Below are 22,863 nucleotides of genomic sequence, written 5' to 3'. Positions count from 1 at the left end.
AACATAAGATTTTTCTCTATTTTTAAACCAAATGATTTTATCGCATCATCGAAACAAAAATTCTAGCTCCAAGAAGCCTGCTTTAGTCCATAGATGGACCTTTGTAGTTTGCAGACTCGATGATCACTATCACCTGATGTGAAATCCAGAGACTGCTCTATATAGATATCTTCCTCAAGACATCCATTCAGAAAAGCAGTTTTCACATCTATTTATCAAATTTTATAATCATAGTAAGCTACAACAGCAAGTAACATGCGGATAGATTTCAGCATGGCTATAGACAAAAAAGTGTCATGATAGTCAATAATTTCGTGCTGCCTATAACCCTTCACCACCAGCCTTGCCTTGTAGGTCTCTACCTTACCATCGATATTTTTTTTTATGTAGATCTATTTACACCCAATAAAAATAATTTCCTTCAGTGGATCTACTAAGGACCATACTTGGTTCAAGTGTATTGAGTCAAGTTTTGACTTTATTGCATCTAACCAATTCTCGAAATTGATGTCAGATATTGTCTCGTCAAAAGTACTAGGATCATCACCATGACTCCCATCTTCTACAAGAAATACTTTTTTTACATTTTTTTTCAGTATATCCATGTATCTTTCAGGAGGATAAGAGATTCTACCTAATCTATGAGGTGGAGGTGGAATATTAACTATTGGCTCATCATTGATGAATTTCTGAGGATCTATAGCTCGTCACTCTTTAGAGACATTCTCGTAAGCTCAATTAACCTCCCACTACCATCATCTTGGATGAACTATTTTTCTAAGAACATGGCATTACGACTCGCAATCACATTGTGGTCATATGAAAAGTAAAAGTAGTACCCAACGGATTACTTGGGATACTCGATAAACTGAGCTACAACTGATCTATCCTCTAACTTGTCAGCTTTCTATTTTTTCATATAGGCTGGGCATCCCCAAGTCTTAAGATAACTTAGACTCGACTTCTTACCATACCATATCTTATATAGTGTAGCAGGAATAGATTTAGAATTTACTCTATTTAAAAAATACATCGCAATAAGTTAAGCATGTCCTCAAAGATATATGGGTAAATCAGTGATGCTCATCATAGATTAGACCATATTCAATAGGATCCTATTTCTCCTTTCGGATATCCCGTTGAGTTGAGATATGTCAAAAAGATTCCATTAAGAAACTATGCCGTTCTCCTTAAAATATTTCAGAAATTCAGCACTTAGGCATTCCCCTCCTCGATCGGATCATAGGACTTTGATGGATTTATCTATCTGCTTCTCTACCTCTTATCTAAATTCTTTGAATCTTTCAAAAGCTTCAGACTTGTGTTTCATAAGAAACACATATCCATACCGTGACAGATCATCAGTAAAGATGATGAAGTAGCTATAACCATCTCTGGTCTGCACATCAAATGGGCCACATACATCAGTATATACCAAGGCTAGTAACTTAATGACCCTTTTTCTTTACCCCATAAAGGGTAACATATTCATTTTTTCTTGAAGGCATGATTCACAGGCCAAAATTGACTCAAATTTAACCAAATCAAGAATCCTATCCTTTTTTAGTCTGTTTATCCTATCCTCTTCAATATGGTCAAGCCTATGGTGCCAAAAGTACTTATGGTTAAACTCATCTCTAGATCTCTTTTGGCCTACAGTACTCACTACTTTCTCATTTAAGTTCACATTAGCATCAACATATAAGTAATAAAGACTGTCAATCAAAAGACTAGATGCAATAAATTTATTTCATAAATAAATGAAATAAAAATTTTTATTAAATTTAAAAATAAATCCATCCTGTATTCGTACAGAGATCGAAATCAAATTTTGGCTAGCTACAGAAATAAAATAACAGTCTTTTACATCTAATCTAAAATCTAACGATAATCGAAGAGGATAGGTTCTAACAACTTCTGTAGCAACTTTTGCTCCATTATCGATCCGAAGGATCATGTCACCATGCCTCCATCCCTTACTTCCTATTAGACCCTGCATTGAAGTACATATATGAGCATTAGAATCAAAATCCAATACCCAACTAGAAGTAGAAGAAATCATTAGGTTAGATTCTATTATGAGCATACCTTCAGAAGGTTGATCATCTTTTTTCATCTTCAGGCTCTCCAAGTAAGACAGATAATTTCTCCTCCAATGGCTGTCGGAGTTGCAATGAAAATACTTTCCTTTCTCCACAGCTTTCTTCAGAGTATCCTTCTTAGACTTGCTCTCCTTCTTCTATTTCTTTACAGGCTTATTCTTTTTCTTTCCTGAGATTTTCTTTTGAAAAGTGCCTGCTCAATAGCAAGAACAGAGCCCCTTGAACTTTTCAAAGTACCCTCAGCAGTAACTAGCATATTAACCAAATTGGATAAGCTGCAGTCTAATTTGTTCATATGGTAGTTTACGATAAACTGTCCAAATGAACTGGTTAGGGATTGGAGAATCAAATTGACCTTTAATTTTCTCTGCATATTTCGCCCGAGCTTCTCAAGGTCCTCAAGGTCCTTGATCATTATCATACAATGATCATGGACTGACTGTCCCTTGTGCATCTTCATATTAAATAACCACTTGGATAATTCGAAGCACGCGATCCGATTCTACTCACCATACAACCTTACAGGTGAGTGATCATGGCACGAACAATGGGCATATGCTCATGCTGGCTCTTTAACTCGTTTGACATGAAAGTCTAAACATAGCACTTTATCCTAAGGTCATTATCCATCCACTCATCCAGAGTAGCTCTTTTCTCTATTGTAGGATGGGCTGGTATGGTTGGGGCATCTTAATCAAGTAAATATCCAATCTTTTCAGATGTCCAGACTATCATGAGGTTTCTGAGTCAGTTTTTATAATTTGTACCAATAAGTCGATTAGTTTCAAGGATGCGGGCTAGTGGGTTAGAGGTCGATATTATTTATTTATGAGAGTAAAAATTTTAGTTAGACATTTGTACTTAAAATTATATTTACTCTAGAGATTTTTAGATGTAAATGGACTTTCATTATTTTTTTGGATTCTGATACTCCCCAAATGAAAAACGAAAACCCAACATGACCAATGCAAGATTTTCAGTTGGTGCTGTGGTCCCACTGATACCGTACACCTCACCTAACAATTATTGGTGACATACACACCGATACATAGGCAACTCTTTATCCAAATGCTTCTCTAAACATATTGTAGTGACTTGGTCTCTAAGTCATGAGAGCTCAGATAATACATATTGTCCTACTTCTTAATTAAGCCAAACCCACCGTTTACAAGCAGGTGTGAAGCAGTCATTGAGTCCCTCAGATAACAGATATTGGGCCCAACCCCATCTTCACCTTGGAGCAACTCTTTGCTAGTAGAGTAGTTGCATATTTTTAATATAACTGAACTACTATAACTAGTCAAGAACAGTCAATGCTAGTACCACACCCGTACTTCTACAATAGTAGAAGACCATAAGGCTTAATATTAATTAAGAAGGTTTAGGTTAGATCTCATCTAATCAGTCATCATATAATCGATCTAATTGACATGGGCTAAACCAAAATGCCTTAGCAACTAATAAACCTAATCATCCAATTGGCTAGATAAGTGAGATCGATGGGAGAGTATGCCATTAACGCACCATAGGCAAAATTATCTAGGTGAGTAGCCTTCTAATTAAAAATCAACAATCGAAACTTACTTTAGGCACCAAATGACTTATTGGTTTCAATTAGTCAGCTTAGTTGAATCGGATTCAAGCCATAAAGTTGGATTAGGTCCTTAGGTTGACTCGATTTTACATATGGGGTTTGATCGACTCAATCTATAATACTTGTAGAATCATTAGCTTAATTAATCTAAGTCAAATCAACACTTGACTCGATTTGATCAATAGCTATATCGATTTCAACCCAATATGTTCTAATTATAATCGAAGATGTAATTCATTGACCTAATGCAAAACTACCCATGCCCAATAATTTATGTACATACTAATTTTAGATCATTAAAATAAATTTTAGATCTAAATTCATTACATAAAAAGTAAGTTTTTGATTCTCAAAATATTTTCAGAACATACATGCAATCATATATCATATACATGAAAAATTTTAAATTTTTCAAAAATTAATTTTAGATCTAAACATACTATCATATATCGCATATACAAAAAATTCAGATCATAAAAATTTAATTACTAACCTATGCATTTATTCATATATCGCATATATGAATAAAAATTAGATCTAAAATACTTTTCAGATCTGAATATAAACATATACATCCATGTATAATCTAAAATCAAAATTTTAAAAATAATTTTCAAAACTTTTATACTACTTTCATACATATAAACATATGGCTCTTATACTACTATTAAATTTTTTACAGGTACTGGTACATATAGATTTTAAAATTTTTTAAATCTAAAATATAATAAAAAAATATATTAAAATATTTTTAATTTAAGTATGTATTTATCATATGAAAGTATCTATGAATCTAGTTTATATGCTGAAATTAACATAAACTAAGTTTAGAAATCTCCTTCTCCTTCTCCGATGGCCTCTCCTTCTCCTCCTATCTCTCTTCCTCTGTTTCTCTCTTTCTTCCTTAGCACCAGCATGTGCCGTTTTTCTTGTCGGAACCATCCCGATTCCCCGCCAGTCCAGTTCGGCATGCCCTGAACCATCCGATTCGGGACAGTTTTGAGTTCGGCATTTGAAGTCAAGAACGTGGTATTTCCATCATATTCCTTAAGGAAAAAAGAAAGACAAAAAGAAAGAATAGAGGTTCTAAATTTGAAGTCAGGAATGTCGCACTTTCATCATATTCCTTAAAAAAGAAATTCTATTTGGACACACAGCTCTGTTGATTTCAAAATATTCTTGCTTCTTTGGAGATCTCCAATTCAAACCCAGACTAGCCCGTCAAGGCAACAAAAAATGTACCATAATGTGTATCTGGTGGAGATGCATTTATGCAACAATATTTACATGCTTACGGAATGCATATTATTGTTGTTGTTGCAACAGTTATTCCATGTGAGCGAAACCCCTAAGAGTTGTCAACTTTGTTGGCAATGCATTGACAATGCATGGTGAACTAGAAAGGCATAATCATTAAAATATACTACTCAAAGTGGAAATTTTGGAAATACACTTGTTGTACCCCCCCCCAAACCCCAACCCACAAAAAAAAAAAGAAAAAAAAAGAAACCTCTTGATTGTGTCGCTACTTTAGCATACATGTCCTCAGGGACCATTTATGCACATACCCTATCAGAAACCTTTTTCAAGTCAACAAAGACTAACAAAAGATTTTTTTTTTCCTTCTACTAATTGCCTAAGAAGGTAACCTTTAATTTTTTACCTTTGTGACATTAAACCAAATTGGTTATTTTAGATTTTGTCATTTTTTCCTAACATCCATTCAGTTGTCTTTTCCGCAACTTCACATGGTGGCTTATAAGTATAATTCCCAAATTATTAGAGCAAGTCTGGACATGTTTATATTTATAGATGGGTACATCAATTTCTTTGGACATATGATCTTTTCTTGGTTTTCAAAAACAAAATAAGTTAGGAAGCCAAACAATCCCAATATCCACAATGATTCTCCCAAGCTGCAATCATAGTCAAAAACTGATGCAACTTTATGATGCATCCAATTTCTAGAGAGCTGATCTTTTACATTCCATCTTTATGTTAGATTATTCTTTGAGTTAAAGAAAGAAATTCTATTTCCATTGGTTGTGGTCCGTGCAGAAAAGGCATTGTCTAAATCATGTTCATACTGTTCAGTTTCCTGCCTGCTAGGGACTGCCAAGCGATATAATTACTGCTCTCGGAACATTCTCTTAGTGAAATATTGGTAACTTATTCACAGTTTCCCTGGAAATGTGATGAACTTATAAGACTGTAATTGCTTTGTCTCATAATCACAAGCCACCTAATCACAACTTGAGGGATTTTTAGTACCAAGAATATGAAACCATGAGACTTGCTGACATCTTTCTTAGAATATGAAATTATCCAATGCTCTCACTTTCGAAGAGAACATCTAAGCAAGCATATGATTGGCTTGCGGACATGCCAAGGAAAGAAACTGGGGATTTATTAAAGATAACGCATTCTGTACTTTGTTCTTAGGGATCATGTTATAGTTTTCTTTTGTTTTCCACTATATAAAGGAAACTGGACATGAAAGTTGCTACTTGCATCTTTGCAACACCAATATGTAGCTATGAGTCAGTCTTCCATCACCACTCTCTTAAAAAGGAAGTTTTGAATGTTTGTTATGGTTGAAACATTTTACTCCAGTAATGCTTAATCAAATTGTGTGGCCTATATCGACAAATCATTCCAGAAGAAGTTGTACATTTCCTTGAATACAATACCCCCTGTTGGGGATAGTTTCTGTAAAATTGATTTTTTTGGGAAGTTTCCTATTTTTTTAGTTTATGGGAGAAAAGTGGAGAAGAGTGGAGGAGGAAAATTTTTGAATTTATATTTCAAGTTCAAAACTCACTTTTCAAAACTGATAGCTTGTGCCTTTTATAGAGGCTGAATACAACTCTAGAAATCTCTATATTTAATGCTTAGCAACTAAACATTTTTTTAGAAAGAAGATAAGTGACTTTGACTACAACTCACTAAGCTAAGACTTCAACTTTCTAGACAATGACTCTTTGACTACTTGACTTGAATTATGATTTCTAGAAATTCTAGAGAATTTTAGGAAAGTCTCGATTCTCAATACTCCGCCTTGAGACTTTTCCTTATCATTCCAAGCTTTGCTCTCAGGAACTCAAAGCTGGTCTTGGGAAGTGCTTTTGTGAAAATATCTGCAAGCTGGTACTCTGATGGATAGTAGATCATCTTGACTTCTTTATCCTGCTCTGCATCTCTGATTGTATGAAACTTCATTTTCATGTATTTTGTCTTGCTGTGACTAACTAGATTCTTTGTAATAACAATGGCAGACTTGTTAACAATATTCACCTCTGTAGCTTCAACTTGCTTCTAGCCCATATCTTGAAGAATTTTTCTCAGCCAAATAGCTTGATTAACAGCTGCAGATGCAGCAATATAATCTACTTCTGCTATTGATTGAGTAACATTATCTTGCTTCTTTGAAATGTATGAAAATACTCCGGAACCAAGAGTAAAATTGTAGCCAAAAGTGCTCTTCATATCATCAATTGATCCTTGCCAATCGCTATCAGAATAGGCAATCAACTTTGCATCTGAAAATGACTGGAGCCATACACCATAATCTGTAGTTCTCCTTAGGTACCTTATTACCCTTTTGGCTGTACCCATGTGAACTTCACTTGGCTCATTCATGAACCTTGAGAGCAAACTTGCTGCATACATTATGTCAGGTCTGGTTGCTGTTAAGTAAAGCAAGCTGCTAACCAGACTTCGATATTGCCTTGCATCAACTTTCTTATGTCTATCAAACTTGGATAGTTTTTCATTCACCACAAGAGGTGCTGCAACTGGCTTGCAATGCTGCATTTTGAATTTCTTAAGAATATCTTCTGCATACTTGGTTTGTGAAATAAAAATTCCTTCATCAGATTGATAGACTTCCATTCCAAGGAAATAATTTATCAAACCAAAATCAGTCATTTCAATTTTTTTCTTCACCTCCTTCTTGGAAGCAAGAATCATATCTTTATTATTGCCCATGATAAGTAAATCATCAACATAGAGTGACACAATCAAAATGTCAGCCTTATCTTGCTTCTTCACATAGAGTGTGTACTCATTCTTGCTCCTCCTGAAGCCTTGCTCCATGAAAAAAGAATCGATCTGGCTGTACCAAGCTCTAGGAGCTTGTTTCAGGCCATATAAAATCTTTTTCAGCCTGTATACATTCTGCTCTTTACCTTTGACAATGAAACTTGAAGGCTGCTCTACATAAATTTCTTCTTCAAGCTCTCCATTAAGAAAGACTGATTTTACATCAAGCTGACATGTCTTCCATTTCATTTGTGCTGCCAATGCAATGAGAGTCTTAACTGTGTCAAGTTTGGCCACTGGAGCAAAAGTGTCCCCATAATCAATTTTAGGTTGCTGAGAGTATCGCTTGGCAACAAGTCTGGCTTTGTACTTGTTGACAAAGCCATTTGGATTCAATTTAATTTTATAGATCTATTTCACACCTATCACTTTTTGGTTCATGGGTCTATCAACCAGATCCTAGGTGTCGTTTTTCTTGATCATCCCCATTTCAACCTCCATAGCCACCTGCCATTCTCTTGATTTGGATGCTTCATCATAGCTACCAGGCTCATGAGTGGCAAAATGACGTGACTTACATAATTTAGGATCAAGATGAATGATAGGACAGTCATGATAAATTTCTATCAAGGACTTTTTACCTCTAGGACCTGTAGCATTTTCATCTGAGGATGAGGATGAAGATGGTGTCTAAGTGTGAGGTGGACAATGCATTGGTGTGTGAGGAGGGGAATGCACATCAGCATCATCATCATCTTCTTCAGATTGCTCTTCTGCTAGTTGTTGCTGGTGCAAACCAGAGGTTGGAATAAGAATAATTCTTTCTTCAATCCTTTCTTCATCCCAACTTCACATTGTATTCTCATCAAACTCCACATCTCTGCTTACAACAATCTTCTATGTGCTGAGATTGAAAATTCTGTAGCCCTTAGATTGTGAGCTATAGCCAAGGAAGATCCCTTTTACTGCCTTCTCATCCAACTTGCTTCTTTTTTTATCCGGAACATACACATAGCAAACTGAACCAAATACTTTAAGGTGGTTGGCTGTTGGTTTTTGTCCACTCCATGCTTCTATTGGAGTCTTCCCATGAACTACCTTTGTGAGAAGCCTATTTTGCAAGTACACTGCTTTATAAGTAGCTTCTACCCAGAATCTTTTGGGTATTTTCTTTTCAGCAAGCATGCTCCTTGCCATTTCCATCACTATCCGATTTTTTCTCTCTAAAACTCCATTTTGTTCAGATGCGTAGCCAACTGTTAGCTGATATTCTACACCTTCCTCTTCACAAAACTTGTTGAATTGTGAAGAAGTATACTTTTTCCCTCTGTCTGAACTGATTCTCGTCAAACTACAGCCACTTTGAATTTCAACAAGAGCCTTGAACTTCTTGAATATATGAAAAATTTTTGATCTTTCTTTCATAAAAAATACACCCAAGTCATTCGAGTGTAATCATCAATGAACAGCACAAAATATTTGTTATGGCTGAAGGATAAGATTCTATGAGGACTACAAATATCTGTGTGCACAAGCTCCAATTTCTCCTTTGCTCTCCAAGCCCGTTCACTAGAGAAGGTATGTCTATGCTGCTTGCCAAGTTGACAAGATTCACATAAATTAGAACTTATGTGTATTGAGGGAAGATCTCTCACCATATTTTTCTGACGAAGAACGTTTAGTGTACGCAAATTATAGTGACCATATCTCTTGTACCACAGTCAGGTTTCATCCATGCATGCTTTGTTTGCATCTACAGTGGGATATTTCCACTGTAATGAAAAACTTTTGTTCTCCATCGTGACTCTTGCAATTTCGTTCTTCTCAAAATCATATATGATGCAATAATCATGCTCAAAGATAAGAGAATATCCATGATTCATCATCTGAGCAACACTAAGTAAATTCTCACCAAGATTTGGAGCTAGGAGAACATCTTTGATGAATCTCATACCTTTCTTTGTCTGGACAGCAATGGTTTCCTTGCCTTTAGACTCCACTAGTGCACCATTTGCCATTCGAACTGAAATTTTGATTGAAGTGTCTAACTCACTGAAAATGCTTGAATTGTTTGTCATATGGTTTGTGCAACCACTGTCAATAAGCCACCTTCCACTGTTGCTGGATTTTGCTTGTTGGCATGCATAAAATAGGTGATCTTCCCCTTGCTTGCAATCTGAAAAATTTGCTTGTGTCCTGGACTGGCCCTGATGAGTGTTCTGGTTTTGCTTTGACCAACAACTCTTTTCAATATAGTCAAATTTTTTGCAACTACAACACTGAGGCTTTCCTTTGTTTCAACAATCCTTCTCCGAATGATTTGTTTTCCCACAAATGCCACATGGTTGGAATTTTTCTTTCTTCTGAGGCTCTTGATTCTTGGCACCATCAGCATACCCTCCATTGCTTGTGCTTTTATTGAATTTCCCTTTGCCTCCTATTTTCTCTATTTTTGATTTGTGCTTTGATTGAAAAGAACCTTTAGATGGACTTTCTGAATTCTTGCCAAGCTTTTGTTCATGTGCTAGCAAGGATCCAAATAACTCAGTTGAACTGAGTTTTGTCAAGTCCTTGGACTCTTCTATTATGGTGACTTCTATAAAAAAATTTTGAGTTAGACTACTCGACACTTTTTGGACAATCCTTTGATCAAAAGTTATTTCTCCATAAATCTTCATCTGATTTACAACTTCTATCATTCTGAAAGTGTAATCTTTGACACTTTCATTTTCTTTCATCTTCAAATTCTCAAATTCTCTTCTCAAAGTATTGAGCTTGGTGATCCTTACCTTGTCATTACCTTGAAACTCGTCTTGGAGAATACTCCATGCCTCCTTTGCTGATGCAGCCCTCATAATTCTCGAAAAAATTGTGTCTACAAGAGCAATGTGAATGTGGGCTAAGGCTTTGACATCTTTCAATTCATCCTCCTTCAATTTCTTTAATTGTGCTTCTTCGTACTGAACTCCCTCTTGTCTTTGATCAACGCCACTCTCTACTATCTCCCATAGCTCATTAGCTCTCAAGAAGAGCTTCATTTTTATGCACCAGTAATCATAATTATCTCCCCCAAATATTGGAGGTGCGGGCACATCAATATTTGTGGAAGTGGATGTAAATGTTGAAGCCATACTTCAACACAACAAGAATTTTTGTGTTTGATTTTTTCAGCCTATAAGATCAAAAGGGCTCTAATACCATTTGTTAGAGATAGTTTCTGTAAAATTGATTTTTTTGAAGAGTTTTCTATTTTTTTGATTTATGGGAGAGAAGTGGAGAAGAGTGGAAAAGGAGGAGAATTTCTGAATTTATATTTCAGGTTTAGAACTCACTTTTCAAAGCTGACAGCTTGTGCCTTTATAGAGGCTAAATACGACTCTAGAAATCTCCATATTTAATGCCTAGGAACTAAACATTTTCTTAGAAAGAAAATAATTGACTTTGACTATAACTCACTAAGCTAAGACTTCAACTTTCTAGACAATGACTCTTTGACTACTTGACTTGAGTTATAATTTCTAGAAGTTTCGAAGAATTCTAGAAAAATCTCACTTCTCAACATCCCCCTCTACCTCTTTACTAGATCTTGTCTAAAATATGATCAGTGTTATGTCAGTTGTTGCTCCTAGATTGATTTTGATGATTACAAAACAGTTTGAAGGGATACAAATATTTTTTATTTTGAAAAAGTCCTTATGCTCTACAGGGGCAAAATCATAATTTCATCAAAACTCTGATTTGATAGTATCATCTTGTAGAGCAAATGATTTGTGATCTATTGGTGAAGATTTCATTATTTTTGGACTTATATTTTTGAAGTTATGAAGGTTTGAAGTGCATGAGTCGACTCATGAGTCGACTCATGGCACAATGAGCTGATTGGCACGCAAAAATCCTGTTGGCACGCGACCTTTTTTGGCTTGGCACGGCTTGTGAGTCGACTCATGAGTCGACCTCTATTAGTGTGGGCCAAAATTTCCAGAAACTTGTTTTTCTGGATGTTGCATCAGAGGTCGACTCATGAGTCGACCCCTGAAGCATGGGTCGACTCATGAGTCGACCCCTGCTACGGGATTTGCCTGTAACGGCTAGTTTTTGGCCATATTTAGTTGCTTTTTAATGCTCCTTTTTGTGCTCTAACGGCTCTTTTTCTGCCTAGTTTATTTTCCTTTGTCTCTTAAGGCTATAAAAGGTTTCAAAAGGTGGAAAACAAAATAGAGAGATATAAAATATCCAAGAGGCATTCAAGAGATTTGAAAAGACAAAAGAAAGAGCATTCAAGAGGGCATTCAAGTGCATTCAAGAGAGGGTTTCTCAAGCCAACTTCTCAACCTCATTCAAGAGCTCATTTAAAGCCTTCAAGAAGCCATCAATCAAAGCTCACCAACTCCTCAAGCATTTACTTCATCTCTCATCCACTTTGAGAAAATCTAAGAGGGGCTTCTTCATTTGAGTAAAGCGTATTTATTGTTATATTCGCTCATTTAAGGAGCTATTCTTGTACTTATTTGTGCTCTAAACTGATTTTATCTTGTGAGTAATTGTTTTTGTTTTGGAGGGTTTCCAAAATAAGGAAAGGTTGATCCGAACCTGAAATCGGAGTGTATTGGGTCGGCTTGTACCCGGGAAACAAGTGGACTAGCTTGGGATAGCTAGTGTCGGAGTTTCCGACGGTTGTATTCGGGTTGAATACAAAGCATAGTGGATTGGAATTCCCAAGTAGGAGCTTGGGGAGTGGATGTAGGTGCAAGGTTGGCACCGAACCACTATAAATCCTTGTGTTTGTGGCATGCTTTATTGTTTCTCTTTAATTCTCCATTATATCCTTGCATTCTTGCTTTAAGCAATTAATCTCAAACTAAAGTCTCTCTCCTCATTCATCAAGCTTTTGATATATATTTTTCATAAGTAATTAGTTAAGCTTAAATTTTTTAAAACCCAATTCACCCCCCCTCTTGGGTTGCATAGCTGGGCAACAAGTGGTATCAGAGCTCGGTGCTCTAGCCCTTCTTTGATCTAACAATCAAAGAGCCAAAGATCTATGGCAACCCACGTCGGCACTTCTCTAGCCGAGGGGCAATCCACCAACCGACCTCCACTTTTCAATGGGTCTAATTACACCTATTGGAAAGCTCGGATGAAGATATTCATACAAGCACTAGACTATGATATGTGGAGTATCATAGTGAACGGTCCTCACACACCCACCAAGATTATAGATGGTGAGGAGTCAACCAAACCCGAAAGAGAATGGGATGAGGTTGATAAGAAATTGGCACAATTAAATGCTAAAGCTATGAATGTTCTTTATTGTGCACTTGATGCAAATGAATTTAATCGCATTTCTACCTGTGCATCTGCTAAAGAAATATGGGATAGGTTAGAAGTAACCCATGAGGGAACAAATCAAGTAAAAGAGTCCAAAATAAACATGCTTGTACATAAATATGAGCTATTTAAAATGGAGCAAGATGAGTCCATAACTGCTATGTTTACTCATTTTACTGATATAATTAATGGTTTGAAGAGTCTTGGCAAATCTTATACTAACAGTGAGCTTGTAAGAAAAATTCTCAGGTCATTGCCAAGAACTTGGGAAGCCAAGGTGACTGCCATCCAAGAAGCAAAGGACTTGAACACTCTACCTCTAGAAGAGCTTCTTGGATCCTTGATGACTCATGAGCTTAGCATGAAGCAACATCAAGAGAATGAAGTCAAAAAGAAAAGAACCATTGCCCTCAAATCCACAGCTTCTCCTGATGAAGAAACTGACGACACAGAAGATGAAGAACAGGATGAAGAAATGGCACTCATCACCCGAAGATTCAAGAAGTTCCTAAGAAAGAGGAAACAGGGGATGAGAAAGAGACCTTTCACAAAAGGGGAACAAAGCAAAGAGAAAGAAAAAGATCAACCCCTTATATGCTATGAGTGCAAGAAGCCGGGGCATTTCAAATCCGAATGTCCACAATTGAAGAAAGGTCCCAAAAAGTTCAAAAAGAAGGCAATGATGGCCACATGGAGTGCGAGCGACGACTCAAGCTCCGATGAGGAGACCTCAACAGAACAAGCCAACCTGTGCCTTATGGCACACGATAATGAGGTAATTTCTGAAACCCCTAGTGAATTTACTTTTGAAGAATTGCATGAAGCCTTCAATGATTTAATTGATGAATTGAAGAAACTAGGAATGAAAAACAAAGAACTAAAATTGAAAAATCAGTTCTTAGTAAAACAAGCTGAAAATCTTTCAATTGAAAAATCCACTTTGTTTCAAGAGAACCAAAGCCTAAAGAATGATATTAATAAGCTGAAACCTATAGTAGATAAATTCATCTTAAGTTCAAACAAACTAAATATGATTCTTGAAAATCAAAAGGCCGTATATGATAAGGCCGGACTCGGCTATAACCCCTTAAAGAAACAAAAATTTCTGAAAAATATTTATGTAAACTATTCAAGTAACAAGTCTACCAATACTACTTGTTTCAAATGTGGTAGAATAGGACATAAATCTTACACTTGTGCAAACATAACTGTAAAGAAAATATGGGTTCCAAAAGGAACCATCTTGACTAACCAAAAAGGACCCAAGAAAGCTTGGGTACCTAAAACAAAAACTTGACATTTGTTTGCAGGTGTGTCTAGCATCCCATGGAGAAAACAGGAAATGGTATCTGGACAGTGGATGCTCGAGACACATGACTGGTGATGAATCACAATTCATCACGCTTGATGATAAGGATGGAGGGATGGTCACCTTTGGAGATAATGGCAAAGGAAAGATCATCGGGATAGGTAACATTGGTATCACTCCCTCCAAATATATTGAAAATGTTTTGTTAGTTAAAGGTTTAAAGCATAACTTACTTAGCATTAGTCAATTTTGTGATAAAGGGTATAAAGTTGTTTTTGAATCGTCTGTTTGTATTGTGACTAGTCCTATTAATGATGGCATCAAATTTATAGGTCATAGACATGGCAATGTTTATATGGTAGATCTAAATGATTTAGCCAAATTAGACATGCAATGCCTAGTATCCTTAAATGCTAAAATTAATGAGACTAGTTGGCTTTGGCATCGTAGACTTGCTCACATTAGCATGCATTCTCTTTCAAAATTAATTAAGAAAGAATTAGTTCATGGCTTGCCTAAACTGAATTTTGAAAAAGATAGAATTTATGATGCATGTCAACTAGGTAAGCAAACTAGAGTTTCATTTAAATCCAAAAATATTGTTTCAACTTCTAGACCTTTAGAGCTTTTGCATATGGACTTATTTGGACCAACTAGAACCACTAGTCTAGGAGGAAAACGATATGGTTTTATAATTATAGATGATTACTCTCGTTTTACTTGGGTTTTCTTTTTGGCACACAAAGATGAAACTTTTCATATTTTCACTAAATTTCATCGAAAAGTCACTAATGAAAAAAGATTTTCAATTCAAAATATTAGAAGTGATCATGGAACTGAATTTGAAAATCAAGACTTTGAAAAATTTTGTGATGAAAATGAAATTGGCCATAACTTCTCTGCTCCTAGAACACCCCAACAAAATGGGGTAGTTGAAAGGAAAAACAGAACCTTAGAAGAAATGGCCCGTACCATGCTTTATGAAAGCAACCTTCCAAGATATTTTTAGGCGGAAGCTATTAACACAGCATGTTACATTCTAAATCGTGCTTTAATTAGACAATTTTTTAAGAAAACCCCCTATGAACTTTGGAAAGGAAGAAAACCAAATATTGCATATTTTCATGTTTTTGGTTGCCGATGTTTTGTATTAAATAATGGTAAGGAAAGACTTGGTAAATTTGATGCAAAATCAGATGAAGCAATCTTTCTGGGTTACTCCTCCACTAGTAAAGCTTTTAGAGTTTTTAATAAAAGAACCCTAATAGTTGAGGAGTCCATTCATGTTGTCTTTGATGAATCTAACGATCTTCCTTCGAGGAAGAATGAGGGTGTTGATGATGCAGATCCATTAATAGAAGGTATGAAGGAGATCACTCTGAAAGATTCAGCTACTCCAGAGGACAAGGGACAAGAAGACAAACAAGATGAGAGAGGTGAAGAAATTCAAGAACAACCTCAAGGTACAAATGACCTACCCAAGGAATGGAGGTATGTTCACAACCACCCTAAGGAATTAATTATTGGTGATCCTATGCATGGGGTAAAAACTCGCTCTTCACTAAGAGAAGTGTTTAATCATTGTGCTTTTGTATCTCATTTTGAACCTAAAACTATTGAAGAAGCTGAAAAAGATCATAATTGGATTAATGCAATGCAAGAGGAACTTAATCAATTTAAAAGAAATAATGTTTGGACTTTGGTTTCAAGACCTAAAAACTGTTCAATAATTGGCACAAAATGGGTCTTTAGAAACAAATTAGATGAGTATGGCAATGTAATTAGAAATAAAGCAAGATTGGTTGCTAAAGGATATAATCAAGAAGAAGGAATTGATTTTGATGAAACCTTTGCACCTGTTGCTAGATTAGAAGCTATTAGACTTCTACTTGCATATGCTTGCTTTATGAAATTCAAATTATTTCAAATGGATGTTAAAAGTGCATTTTTAAATGGATTTATTGCTGAAGAAGTTTATGTAGAACAACCCCCTGGATTTGAAAATCATGCTTTTCCTAATCATGTTTTTAAATTAAATAAAGCTTTATATGGATTAAAACAAGCACCTAGAGCATGGTATGATAGACTAAGCAAATTTTTACTAAATAATAGTTTTTCAAGAGGTAATGTAGATACAACCCTCTTTATCAAAAGAAATCAAAATGATATGTTAGTTATACAAATTTATGTTGATGACATAATTTTTGGGTCTACTAATGAATCTCTTTGTCAAGACTTTGCTAAGCTTATGCAGGGGGAGTTCGAGATGAGCATGATGGGAGAACTCACCTTCTTCCTCGGACTCCAAATCAAACAATCAAAAGAGAGAATCTCCATCGCCCAAAGCAAGTACACCAAGGAACTACTCAAAAGATTTGGAATGGAGAACTCCAAATCCATTGGCACACCAATGAGTCCCTCATGTAAGCTTGACAAGGATGATGAAGGTAAATGTGTAGACTTAAAATACTATAGAGGTATGATTGGATCATTATTATATTTAACTGCAAGTAGGCCTGATATCATGTTTAGTGTTTGTTTATGTGCTAGATATCAATCTAATCCTAAAGAATCTCATTTGAATGCTGTTAAAAGAATCCTTAGATACTTAAATGGTACTCAAACTTTAGGGTTATGGTACTCTAAGGACTCACAAATTGATTTATTAGGATATTCTGATGCTGACTTTGCTGGATGTAAACTAGATAGAAAAAGCACAAGTGGAACTTGTCAATTTCTTGGAGTTAACCTAATCTCATGGTTTAGCAAGAAACAAAATTCGGTAGCACTGTCTACGGCTGAGGCCGAATACATTGCAGCCGAAAGTTGTTGTGCTCAAATCTTGTGGATTAAGCAACAACTCGAAGACTTTGGAATTAAACTTAATGAAACACCAATAAAGTGTGACAACACAAGTGCCATAAATCTATCTAAAAATCCTATTCAACACTCAAGATCCAAGCATATTGAAATAAGACATCACTTTATAAGAGAACATGTTCAAAACAAAAATATAATTCTTGAATATGTTTGCACCGAAAATCAATTAGCTGATATCTTTACAAAGGCCCTTAGTGAGGATAGATTCTGTGAAATTAGGAGAAATCTAGGAATTCTTGATCCATTTGCCTGAATTAATTTTTTAATTTCCAATGATTTATTGTCAAAATTTCTTAGAGCTTAATTTCCAACACCTTTTTTGGTCCCAAAAGCTCAAGTTTTTCATTCTAAAAACTCATCTTAGAGCTAAACTCCTTCTCCCCAAATTTCAAATTTTTTTGGAATTTATTCACATTTTTCCTGATTTTCTGAACTTCATGAGTCGACCCCCATGAGTCGACTCAATGGCAAACTTGTAATTCCCAGCAACTTCCAACGGGCTGAAGGTTTTATAATTGAGTTGCTGTTCGTGAGCCGACCCTCACGGTCGTCTTCCTCCTTCCGAAACCCATCCTCTCATCTTCCTTTTGCTCCATTTCCAAGGCTTAAGCTTGTGGAACTCCTCCCGCCTCCTCTTCACCGCAAATCGCCACTCGGGGAAAGGTTCTTTTGTGACCTCTTCCCTTGTTCTTCACGGTTGGAGCGTGCCCTAGCACTCCACCGTCCCTCTCAAATCCACCCGTTTTCTCCACCATAATTCCATTTCACTCTCTTGTGATCCTTCCTCCACTCTTTCACTAGCTCCTCAAGTCTCCTCGCCTGCTATTGAAGAGGGTATGGCACCAAAAATGAAGCTTCCCCAAAGGAGAAAGTCTGTCCGAGAACTTGAAGAAAATGTCAGAAAGAAAAGGCAAGCGGCACAGTCCTCCACTGCTCCCACTCCAACTTCAGTTCAAGGTCCTTCTCATTCCTCTCAAAGCCCCAGTAAGAACCCTCTTTCAGATAGAAAAGTTGAAACCGGGAAAAACATAGACTTCCGGTTCTTTGAAAATGAGGGATTTTCTTTTGCAACCAAGATCAAAAATCAAGGATGGAGTTTTTACTGTACCCTTAAAGAAGTTACCTATGTTGACCTAGTTAGGGAGTTTTATCAGAATCTAATTTATGGAAATGGGTCAGTAACTTCGACTGTAAAAGGGATTGATATTTGTCTGAATCCTGTTATCTTGGGGGAGATTTTACATTTGCCTAGTGAAGGTTATGCATATATGGAACTCCCTGTGAAAGAAGAAGGTGTTAGTGTTATTCTTGGGGGTGCCTACCAAGGGAATCTGAATAAACTGGAAGCAAAGATATTACCTATAGAGATGAGAGTTTTACATCAAATGGTCACCAAACTCTTCTTCCCTAGGAGTGGTAGGCACGATCTTCTGTCAGGCAGGGATATATGCATTATGTTTCACATTATCACACAGACCCCCCTAAACCTCCCGGCACTTATGATTGAGGCCATGAGAGAGACTCTGAATAGATCTAAGGCACATTTGCCTTATGGTATGGCCCTGACTAGAATTTTTAGGAGGTTTGGAGTTAGTTGTGAGGGGGAAGCTCCTACCAAGCTGTCTCATGTTGATACTTTCAACCTACACACCTTGCACCGAATGGGTTTCACAAAGACTGGTGGTGGTTGGATCAGGGGAGCTGAGGAGAGAGTAGAGGAAAGAGCTGAGGATACAGCAGGAGACAGAACTGAAGTCAGAGCTGAAGAAGAAGAAGGTCCATCATCTCCTGTTCATGACATCAGGGCAGCTTCACCAGATATACAGTTCTTTCCGGATCCAGAGGCTGGCCCTTCTGAGTTTACCAGGATTCCCACACCTGTGCATCAGCCAGAGAGCAGAGCACCTCCGCCAGAGTTCACACTGTCCGATCATCAGATTGAGCGGATTGCACAGCGTATGGTTTCTTTGATGTCGAGTCAGTTGAGCAGTACTTCACTTGCACCAGGGGCTGCTTCTACTGATCAGACTTTGACTCCCCACATCTCCATAGTATATCAGATGATGGCAGATCAGTCCATCAGGATTCAGCAGCTTGAGGACACTGTTCTGAGATTGACTGGCAGAGTTCTCGAGTTACAGGGGCAGGTCTTCGATTTGGCACATCCTCAGCCTCAGGAGTCTTCGATTGAGGTCACTGATCTCACTGCAGAGGCTGGCAGACTTAGAGGAGCTCTTGAGGGCGGTTATGAGTTACTAAGGAAGGAGATCAGAGGATCGAGTGACTATGCGACTACCCAGTTCACTGCTCTTCTTCAGGCTGTTTTCAGGGCACTGACTGTACTTGATTCCATCAGACTTACCCTTTCTGTTCAGTCCCTAGCTTCTCAGCGTTCTCAGCCACCCAGTTCCTCCCGCTCGCCTGCTCGTACCAGTACTTCCACTCGTGCCAGAGGCAGACGGGGTAGAGGACGCACTTCTGATTCAGATCCATCTGCTTCTTATCACATTTCTGATGATTCCGATCATTGACTTATCTTGATCATTTCTAGATCCTAGGTGTTAGTGTTTTGTCCTTTCTAGGATCTGTATTTTGGGGTCATGTATTGACATGTGCTAGTTGGCTTTTTATGTTATGATCTATGTACTGAAACAATTATGGTTTTATGATATCATCTTTTTTCTTTGTAATGATGTTTATCATACTTTGGTTATATATTTCTCCTTTGTGGAATATTGTCTTCTCTTTGTGGTATTATCATCTTATGATTGCTGTTAATAGTTGCTACATTAAGAGGGAGTAAACTCTACAGAAGAAGAAATTAAAGAATGCTTCATAAAAAGGAGGAGTTAACCTTGTGTGATGATGTCAAAAAGGGGGAGAAATTGGTATAACAAAAAGAAATTCATCAAAAACAAAAAACTACAAATTATGATTATGAGAAATTAATCAATTGAAAATTTTAAGTACAAATCCCAAGTAAATCCCAAGTATACTGCCAATAAGTACCTTTTAAAATTACTTATACTCTGATTTGCTGTAAACATTTGGATATGTTCTGATAGGCTCCAACCTACTCTGATATATTGAATACATTGCTCTGATACATTGAAAAACTGTTTTTACTACTCTGATACATTGCTAAATTTTTCTCTGATACATTGTAAAATTGTCTTCCCTACACTGATACATTGCAAGATTTTCATTTCTCTTGCTCTGATACATCTTAAACTTAAATGCTCTAATACTCTTTCCAAATCAACTATTCAATATGCTTTGGCACACATGACTAGTTTTGAGAATTGAGAAAATTTTTCAAAATACAGTTTGCGCTGATAATAAAATCAAATTTTCTGCTCTAACACCAAAACAATTATCCAATGAGCATATCTTCCAATCTTTAAGCAAATGGACAAACTATTTATGCATATAACCATTTGTATCACATGCCAAAAGAATCATACTCTTTTCAAGCATATGCACCTAAAATGCAATCTTTTGAAATTCATGATTCATATAAATGCTTTTGTTCAAATATTTTTCCATCATCAAAAAGGGGGAGATTGTTGCTCCTAGATTGATTTTGATGATTACAAAACAGTTTGAAGGGATACAAATATTTTTTATTTTGAAAAAGTCTTTATGCTCTACAGGGGCAAAATCATAATTTCATCAAAACTCTGATTTGATAGTATCATCTTGTAGACCAAATGATTTGTGATCTATTGGTGAAGATTTCATTATTTTTGGACTTATATTTTTGAAGTTATGAAGGTTTGAAGTGCATGAGTCGACTCATGAGTCGACTCATGGCACAATGAGCTGATTGGCACGCAAAAATCCTGTTGGCACGCGACCTTTTTTGGCTTGGCACGGCTTGTGAGTCGACTCATGAGTCACCCACAAGGCATGAGTCGACTCATGAGTCGACCTCTGTTAGTGTGGGCCAAAATTTCCAGAAACTTATTTTTCTGGATGTTGCATCAGAGGTCGACTCATGAGTCGACCCCTGAAGCATGGGTCGACTCATGAGTCGACCCCTGCGACGGGATTTGCCTGTAACGGCTAGTTTTTGGCCATATTTAGTTGCTTTTTAATGCTCCTTTTTGTGCTCTAACGGCTCTTTTTCTGCCTAGTTTGTTTTCCTTTGTCTCTTAAGGCTATAAAAGGTTTCAAAAGGTGGAAAACAAAATAGAGAGATATAAAATATCCAAGAGGCATTCAAGAGATTTGAAAAGACAAAAGAAAGAGCATTCAAGAGGGCATTCAAGTGCATTCAAGAGAGGGTTTCTCAAGCCAACTTCTCAACCTCATTCAAGAGCTCATTTAAAGCCTTCAAGAAGCCATCAATCAAAGCTCACCAACTCCTCAAGCATTTACTTCATCTCTCATCCACTTTGAGGAAATCGAAGAGGGGCTTCTTCATTTGAGTAAAGCATATTTATTGTTATATTCGCTCATTTAAGGAGCTATTCTTGTACTTATTTGTGCTCTAAACTGATTTTATCTTGTGAGTAATTGTTTTTGTTTTGGAGGGTTTCCAAAACAAGGAAAGGTTGATCCGAACCTGAAATCGGAGTGTATTGGATCGGCTTGTACCCGGGAAACAAGTGGACTAGCTTGGGATAGCTAGTGTCGGAGTTTCCGACGGTTGTATTCGGGTTGAATACACAGCATAGTGGATTGGAATTCCCAAGTAGGAGCTTGGGGAGTGGATGTAGGTGCAAGGTTGGCACCGAACCACTATAAATCCTTGTGTTTGTGGCATGCTTTATTGTTTCTCTTTAATTCTCCATTATATCCTTGCATTCTTGCTTTAAGCAATTAATCTCAAACTAAAGTCTCTCTCCTCATTCATCAAGCTTTTGATATATATTTTTCATAAGTAATTAGTTAAGCTTAAATTTTTTAAAACCCAATTCACCCCCCCTCTTGGGTTGCATAGCTGGGCAACATCAGTAGACATGTTTGCTCATTTAAGCAAGCCCATGCATGAGCTCATAGCCTTGCACTACTAGAAAAACCCAAGCTGCTTTATAGGCCACTGGTACAGGGCTAAATGTAAAACCTTAAAAAAATAATTATTTTGTTTGAAAATAATAATTTATTTACAAATATAAAATAATAACTGTAAATAAATTTATTTTATATATATTTGATTAATGATTTTTTTAATAATTTATGAAACTAAGTAAATGCAAAAAAAAAATGCAATGAACAAGTTTGATTTAATTCAATAAGTATTTTTAAACATGATCCGATACTTGTATGTAAACTTGTGAAGCACATCATTAGAAATAATCAACTTTTATCAATTTTGTTCACATTTAATATTCTTCAATATAAACAAAATATTTATATTTGTAATGAATAATGTGATATATAGTAAAAAAAAACCAGTAATTGTAAGGTAATGATAAAATTGATTTAGTTATAAAATTAACATGAAAATTTAAATTAAAAAATGATCAATTTCGTGCATAAAATGAGTAATAAATCTTTCTGAAAATAGTTAATCTGATCCTGCTATAGCATTCCTAGGCTTAATAAATATATCACTCATCAATTCTTTTCTTTAACACAGAAAAATAATAATACACATCTCCTAA

The 22,863-nt window shown here is 36.3% G+C and overlaps 1 protein-coding gene across 1 annotated transcript; it reads right to left on the bottom strand.

Moving 5' to 3' along the window:
* Positions 1-10,034: 10,034 nt before the first annotated feature.
* LOC140856233 (uncharacterized) lies at positions 10,035-10,868 on the bottom strand. The gene has a single exon (XM_073253368.1). It carries the CDS (start codon positions 10,866-10,868, stop codon positions 10,035-10,037), a length of 834 nt encoding a protein of 277 aa, XP_073109469.1.
* Positions 10,869-22,863: the final 11,995 nt, after the last annotated feature.

This window comes from Elaeis guineensis, chromosome 3, assembly GCF_000442705.2.
Source record: "Elaeis guineensis isolate ETL-2024a chromosome 3, EG11, whole genome shotgun sequence".
Classification (NCBI taxonomy): domain Eukaryota; kingdom Viridiplantae; phylum Streptophyta; class Magnoliopsida; order Arecales; family Arecaceae; genus Elaeis; species Elaeis guineensis.
This window is presented reverse-complemented; position numbering and strand designations above follow the sequence as displayed.